The sequence below is a fragment of the Gavialis gangeticus genome, unplaced genomic scaffold (assembly GCF_001723915.1).
Source record: "Gavialis gangeticus isolate Ggan-Ray unplaced genomic scaffold, GavGan_comp1, whole genome shotgun sequence".
In the NCBI taxonomy this organism is placed as follows: domain Eukaryota; kingdom Metazoa; phylum Chordata; order Crocodylia; family Gavialidae; genus Gavialis; species Gavialis gangeticus.
Window position 1 is genome coordinate 21,264,449 of NW_017728996.1, and position 8,351 is coordinate 21,272,799.

The 8,351-nt window shown below is 40.1% G+C and overlaps 1 protein-coding gene across 2 annotated transcripts in view; it reads right to left on the bottom strand.

The window, feature by feature from the left end:
• The window catches only part of ADAMTSL3 (ADAMTS like 3), a 433,784-nt gene that overhangs the window by 43,280 nt on the left and 382,153 nt on the right, over positions 1-8,351 (bottom strand). For both annotated transcript variants that reach the window (XM_019504116.1, XM_019504117.1), the window contains exons 21-22: positions 7,976-8,103; positions 6,766-6,894 (exon numbers count right to left, since the gene is read on the bottom strand). In XM_019504116.1, the coding sequence (XP_019359661.1) occupies positions 6,766-6,894; positions 7,976-8,103 (257 nt within the window). The remainder of the gene's footprint in view (positions 1-6,765; positions 6,895-7,975; positions 8,104-8,351) is intronic.

The following is an 8,351-nucleotide window of genomic DNA, read 5'->3' on the forward strand; positions in this document are numbered from 1 at the left end:
GCAAAGTTCAGGGAAGGCTCAGCCTTTAAGTCACATTTATGGAGGCAGCTGAAGACTGACTTACTTTGACCTACATCTGTAAAGGGGAGTATAAGAGAGAGCATTATCTGGTTGTGCCCCTGCAAATTAAAATACAAGCAGTTTCACCAATTCACACATCTGCTGAACTCTCCTTCCACATAAGCCATGAGCCGCTTATGTGAGCAGAGCCCCTGACAGAGATTCTGTTGGAGCTAAATATTACAGTCCTGGCACCATACCATTGCCTTCAGATGGAGTTAGCATGAGTAAAAGCTATAGGAAAAATGGTATTTAGTTTCTAAATCTTAATTGTCCCTAGCTAGAGCTTGATTTTCAGATGAATGTGGTCTCAAATGTATGTTTCCTTTTTCTTAAAATGGTGTTGAAGTTTCTGTTTTATGCACCAACTCCTCTAGCTCCCTTTCTGGGACATGTCTCTTAGTGAGTGCACAAGGGGGACAAGATGAGTACAAGGTCTCCACTAGCATCCAAAAGAATCTTAAAGACTCAGGAAGATTTCAAAATATCAGTATGTTGTGGGTCTGTAACTCTTACCCATTTTTTATGGTGGCAGTGATAGCAATGAATGGGATTTCTCTTTTCTAGCCCATTCCTATTTCTGTCACAAAATGATTACTGGACTCTTTATGAGGGGAACCTTATAGACCACTCTTGCCCTCGTCCGCTTCCTGTAGGTTTTTCCCATACAGGGGGTTAATCTGGTTCTTAAAGTATGTCTACAGAATGAAACAAAAATGTGATTCTAGCATGAGCAAGGTCCATGCCCACAACAAGCCTGGTATGCTTTCTGGATTCTAGCCTGTACTGTGCTATCTTCATCACTACTGTTACCCATGCTAGCTGGTTGGGCCATGTGAAGCTTCAGTCGCTGATTTGATTCGAAGGAGATTCAGCTCGATTCGGCAGCCGAATCTCCGAATCCGAATCAAATCAGGAGACCCATTAATCTCTCTGAATTGAATCAGAAGCCTCCAATTCAATTGAGAGAGATTCGACAATTCGGCCATAGACACAGCTTTATGTTTTTTCTACATACCTCAAGGTACCAGGCAGCTCATGAACACTGAGATGGTAGGGTGGATGGAGTGTACCACGGGAGTGCAAAGGGGTCCCCCACGTGCTCTGCGGTGGACCTGGAAGTGGTCCAGTTCTGGGTCTGCTGCAGAGTGCGTGGGGGACGTCCCCCGGAACCCCAGCTCAGCAACAAGTGCGTCCTGGGTCTGGGGGGGCACCTACCAAGCTGGGGAGACACAGGGGGAGTTCCCTGCACACTCGGTGGTGGACTCAGAATTCACAAGCTGCACCTGGTACCTCGTGGTATGTAGAAAAAACATTTAAAGCTGTGTCTATGGCCGAATCGCTGATGTTCTGAATCTTCACATTCAGCTGAATCAAATTGGGCCAGTGATCAGAATCAGCTAATTGAATCACTGTCCCCTGAATCGGGCTGAATCCGAATCTGAATCGAATACAGCCTGTTTTGCACACCCCTACTAGCTGTACTGAAGCTAGCACAGTCATTCCTACTGAGGTGGCAACTGAATCTTCATCTTGCTCAAGAGCGATGGCAATGTCATTAATGGAAGACCTATAGGTCTGAAGGAAGTAAACCTAAAAGGATTTGATACAAAGAAATATTCCAGAAATCAGGAGTTTGAGGCAAATGAGCTAAGAAAAGATATGGAAAGAAGGAAGCATGAAAAAGATAATATGAACATCAGGCCATATGGCAGACAGAGGCATAGGACAAAAGCTTTCCTTTCATTATCATTTTCATAATCTACTTATGAAAAAAGAAAATATGGTACTGCATTCCTTCCAATTTGTTCGCTTTTTTTAAACAAATACACAAGACTTCTGAAACCCAATATTAACTTTTTTTTTTGACTCATGCAAGCAAAGCCAAACAACACAAAAAAAATCACACGTCTAGAGATGTTATTGGTATTATTTTTATCCAGATGATTTCTGAAATGAAAAATAAAATAAAGAAATAAAATATATCAAAGTCACTTTTAGAATAGTGCAGGTAAATGTAAGGAACAGATGCAAGACCAAATTGCTGTCTTCATTTCCAAGTGCTTCAACCATGTGGAATTGCTCATCAGATAGCATGCAACTGGTCCACGTTTGTAAAATGTATGTGTAAACAAGTTAAATTCTAACAAGTTAATACTACCGATTCAGTATATTTTGCATTCTGCTTAATAGATTTTTAAAGGCACCTTATTAATGAAGCTGCAAAACTACATTCAGCACTGTACAGAATATGAAGATGTCCTTAATGACTCTTAAAGTTTCCAATATGAATACATTCAGAGATCAAATAAAATGTATGTAGTATAAACAACTTTGCACATCACAGATTTCCCTTCTATTATCTCACCAGAAGGTGGCATACAATGCACAGTTTATACACATTTTTACTTTTTTTTTTTTTTCAAATTCTTTTCTATTTTTCTTCAGCTTAGAACTTTCAACCTTTTACAATAAAGAGTCTGACAGTTTTAGTTGATTTTAAGTAATAATCACAAAAGATCCTTTCTGCAAATACAATAACTGTTATCCAAGAGCAATCTGGAGCAACTAGTATTGGTATTTATACCATGCATTGATATTTATACCATGCATTTATACCATACTATTGAAAAGCAGTTGGCTGTAACAGTGGAACATCAATCTGTCCAGAATGGTATGAATATCTTTTAATGTATGTATTGTGAAAGTGAGTTTATTACAATTAGTGGAAAAATATTTTTATTATAAATGAAAAAGAAAATAAAAGCATACATTATTAGCTTCACCAAATTAGCAGAAATAACTTTCTTAACCCTTGTCCTAATAGTCTGTTACTTATTAGGATGTATGCTTTATATCACATCCCCATTTTTTGTAATTTGAAACTAAGTAGGGTGTGAAAGTCTTTTGATGGAAGCAAAAATAAAACAGCAGCACAAGAAAAATGTGTTCAACTTGCTTAGATTACATAGAATATTAAATATTTTTGTTTGATGATATAACATTTCTCTATGTATCTAAGCCTAATAAACCTGGCTTTCCTAAATCCTTTGTTAGAAAGAATTAAGCTGATAGTTTGTTGGCCATGAATAATTCACCAAACCAGCATATCCTGCAGTCATTAGCTAGCCACTAGGTGATGCTGCTAAGTACATCCTTCCCTCTATCACCACCTCTTGAGCTCCTAGCATCTTTTCTCCCAATTTACATGGCAGGCTGCTCGTGATGTCCCCTTCTTCAGCATGAGGGCACATTGGTCTGTTCTATCAGCCATAAAGGAGTTTTTTTCCTTTTCTAATATTTTTTTACATTTCAGAAAGTCACCTGCAGAGGGAGTCATGGCCTCCTGGCTACTAAAGGAGGAGTCTACCTTCTAATCAATCTGCTAACTAGGCACTGAAGATGTGGAGAAAAATTAATAAAACAATCAATCCTACAGACTAATTGTAATTGTTGATATATACATTGCTTCCAGAAAATATATCTGAATAAATATTCAGCCAAATAAATTTTTAAAATGTCTCAACAGGACTTTGCAAAGATTGGAAAATATTGACAACACTGGTTTACAGGTGGATCAATTCACCACATTAGTGGCAGAGTCAAGATGAGATGATAACTCGAACATTATGGGTGGAAGTCCACTGCTCTAACCATGAGAATCTGAAGATTCTACGTGATAATAAAAAACATTACTCCTATCACTCTATCCATTACTCCATCTATATGCTAGAGCACAGGAGCTTCAGTGTAACTATTTACAAAAGTGGTATTCACATATATGTTCAACTTCAGTTTTAGTCAAAAGCTGTTTATTTTTCACCTAGCCCCAAATTTACAAAGGCATTTATTTGCATGCTTCATTTTAAGTGCCGCACCCAGAGAGTGGTGGTGGACGGGTCATTCTCCACCTGGAGGGATGTGGGCAGTGGGGTCTCCCAGGGCTCGGTCCTCAGGCCTGCACTGTTCAACATCTTCATCAGTGACTTGGACGAGGGGGTAAATAGCACCCTGTTCAAATTTGCTGACGGCACTAAAATGTGGGGGGATGTGGGCATGCTAGACAGGAGGAATACGCTGCAGTCAGACCTAGACAGGTTACAGGGGTGGGAGGATGAGAACAGAATGGGTTTCAACACTGACAAGTGCAAGGTGATGCACTTGGGGAGGAAGAACCAGCAGCATACCTACAGGCTGGGGAACTCCCTTCTCATCAGTGCAGAGGCAGAAAAGGATCTTGGAGTCATCATTGATGCCAAGAAGAACATGGGTCGGCAGTGTGGGGAGGCAGTCAGGAAGGCCAACCGCACCTTGTCATGCATCCACAGATGCATCTCAAGCAGGTCCAGGGAGGTGATCCTCCCCCTCTATGAGACACTGGTCAGGCCACAGCTGGAGTACTGCGTCCAGTTCTGGGCGCCGCACTTCAAGAGGGATGTGGACAGCATAGAGAGGGCCCAGAGGAGGGCCACTCACATGATCAGGGGCAGCAGGGCAGGCCCTACAAGATCAGGCTACAGGACCTGAAGCTGTTCAGCCCCCACAAGAGAAGGCTGAGGGGGGACCTAGTGGCCTGTTACAAACTAGTCAGAGGGGACCAGCAGGCATTGGGGCAGTCACTGTTCCCCCGAACACTGCCAGGAGTGACTAGAAATAACAGTCACAAGCTGGCATAGGGTAGATTCAGACTAGATATCAAGAGGCACTACTTCACAGTCAGGGCGGCTAGGATCTGGAACCAACTTCCAAGAGAAGTGGTGCTGGCTCCTACCCTGGGGGTCTTTAAGAGGAGGCTAGACAAACACCCTGCCGGGGTCGTCTGACCCCAGTACTTTTTCCAGCCAAGGCAGGGGGTCGGACTTGATGATCTGCTCAGGTCCCTTCCGACCCTACCAACTATGAAACTATACGTGTGCAAAATTTCATGGGAACTAGTCACATGATCAGATTTAGGCACCTGTTTAGATGACTGCACAATCAGCATCTACACGTGATATCTTTATAAAGCAGAAAAATTACCAATTTTTACAGTTTACTTTTTACGAAAGTAAGCTGTAGGGTATCCTGCATACTCACCAGTTTTTTAGGTAATTGGTAAACAGTATATTACTAATATTCAGAAGTTTTCACTTTTGCCAAAAAGCAAATCTGGCAAGTTTGCTCCCCTCTCTTTGGATTAATAAGCTTTGTAGAAAATAAGGCTATTAAATTACCTACTACAGGGGCAATTCAATGGTGTACTATTTTTGATTAACTAAAGGAAATCAGAAAAATTGTCCTTACCTCATTTTATAAGTTAATTTTTCTGCTTTTAGCCTGACTGAAATTTTAAAATGTGCAAGTTGTAGTTGTAGTTCTAGTTCACAAATAATAATATCCACTTCCTCAGTAATTATAGGAAATAAAGCAATCAGATAAATCATTTTAAGTCAACACTAATGTCTTAACATAACTAATGTCTGGCCCACTACCACATAAAACCCTGAAGTGTTTGGAAGATAAAAAGTCCCATGTGCAAATATTAATTGATATTCAAATAGCTAAATGCACACTCATCCTAGCAAAATTAATATTAACAGTGTAATTTTAACTTTCTGCTCATTTTGAGATGCTGGTCAGTTGTATATAGAATATATTGCCAAAGTATATTGTATACTGCCAAAGTATAGCGGGAAAACATTACTTCACTGAAGAATTAGCTTTGGTACAAACAGTGAATAGCTGAGCCACATGTCCCAATATCCATCAGTCTGGCATCACTTTTCCATTTAGAACTATTTACGTTAATACATTTCTATCATTATCTGGGTCTAACATCAACATCCTTCTTTTTGTAGTAACTGAAAGGAAAATAAAATTTCCCCAAAGTAATAAAAATGGAAATGACACACTGAGTTGTCTAAACATTTATTTTCAATCAGTTGTAACTATCACTGTTTCCAAGCACTAGTGAAACATTACTGGCACCATTCTAGCTGAACACTCACCTCCATGCTCTTGATTAAATGAGACGCAAAATGTTGGCCTGTATTTTATTATAATAACTGGCAAAATACTATTGTTTTTGTTAATTAAATTGTAAGGAGATTAGTTTAAACTACCATAATGAAGAGATTAAAAGGTAAAATATCCACTTCCTCTGTACAACCTAAGATCTAGAAAATCAGATTGCTTAAAAATGTAGCTTCTGTTCAGCATAAGTGCTGCGCCAAAGGTGTTGAGCTACAGAAGCACTGCAAGCTTCTGTGGCTTGGCATCTAAGCAACCTAATCTTCTGTGTCTTGAAGCCACAGGAGGCTGATTGTAATTGGTATCCTGATTTTTTGCCATCCACTTTAAAATTTGTAGAAGTGAGGCTTGAGACTTCATTTTCCAGAAGCACAAGCCTCTCAGATTAGAGGAAGGTGCCATCAGAGTGAAGCAGATTTTCTGATAAGCACATCAGCTTGCTGTGAAACCAACTTATCTGCTCACCATAATCCCTTTTGTGGGCATAAAAGACTGGTGGACTATAGCTCACCTAACAGAAGAGCATATTTTTAAAGCAAGAGTCCATGTGGTACATGAGAGAAACAGAGAAAAGATGTGGGGTGGGTATGGAAGACATACCTAATAAAAATAGCTAATGGTTAATGTTCTACGGATTATACTTGTACTGTACTCCAACACAAACAACAAACTAACTTCAGCCACATTGTTGCTTACCTTTCACTGGACAGTCAATTGTAATGTTTGCTCCAGTTCTTGTCACTATTGTACCTCCAACAGTTACAGAGAAATTACTGTCTTCCAGATTTGTGACATTCATTCCATGGGACAAAATGATGGGAACCTCTGCAGAACAGGAGTTAATGAATGATGAGCTTAAATATCTTTTTCAGTTTTATTTGCTTTGTAAAGCCCGTATTTAAATCATTGCTATTCAGAGCAGAAATAAGTTTGGAAAGATGAGTATAGATTTTCAAGTGGATCAGCTATCAAAAAAGCAAACAAAATGTTTGGAATTATTAGGAAGGGAACTGTGAACAAAACTGAAAGTATCATTATACCCCTTAATAAGTCCATGGTGCATCCACACTTTGAACACTGCCCAGTTCTAGTCCCCACCCCTCAAAAATGGTACAAAACAACTAGGGAAGGTACAGAGAAAGGCAACAAGGATGTTTAGTAGTATAGAGGGGCTTCCAAATGAGGTGAAACTAAAGTAGGTAGTTCTATTCAGTTTAGAAAAGAGACACTTGAGGGAGGAGGCATGATAAAGGTTTACAGTATCATAGAATCATAGAAAATTAGGGTGTGCTAAATGGCAAAGAGAAAGTAAAGAGGGATTTATTATTTACTGTCATAATACAAGAACTAAGGGTCACAAAATTAAATCAGTGGCTAGTAAGATTAAAACTAACAAAAGGAAGTTCTTTTTTGCAGAGCATATCATTAAAGTGTGAAACTCATTGCCACTAGATGTTGTGGAAGTTGACAGTTTAGGTAGATTCAAAAAGGGACTGGACAAATTTTTTTGAGGAAAGGGGCATCAGTTGCTATGGAGCAGGGGAGTTAGGGATATAGCCTCTGAATTAAAACTTTGTCAACCTTAAATGCTAAAGGCTGCAAGTGAGAGTTGAACAGTGGAAAAAAAACCCAGCTCATACCCAGGTCACTCTCTGCCACTGTGTGACCCTGGATACTGGGAAAGTTGGACCTATAGTCTGACCCAGTAAATAGCAATTCTCATGCTCTTATGTATTTAAACTCAGCTCATGCCTGCTGTAGTCCTAACCAAAGTCCCATTTAAGAGTAAGAAGACGACCTAGCTACGGATGACCACAAATGCATGAACTACAGATATAATCCAAGTCTTTTTCATTGGGAGTGGGAAACGGGTATTAGCAGCACAGAATGTCATGACAAGCATTACCTGCATACAGGAGTAAAGACGTTTCCATATCAAAACCGAGGTCATTAACAACCATGCATCCATACACACCAGCCTCCTTTTGGCTAGGATTTAGAATATGTACTTTTCCAACACCATCCAAAACCACTCTGCAAAATGTTTCAGAAAAGAAAAGGTTAGCTCAGATAGGAGAAAACCCATTTGCCCATATCCTTCTAACAGATCTCAGCTCTCTCTTAAAGAACATGGGAAGAAGAATTCTTCTATCAAGGATGCAAAGTAGCAGCAGCAGTACACCACACACGACTGGTAGGGAAGGCCCGGGGGGCATGTGCCCCCTCTGAGAGGGCTGTCCCCACCAGCGGCTTCTGCAGGTGCTCACCAGCCCTGTCCCCGC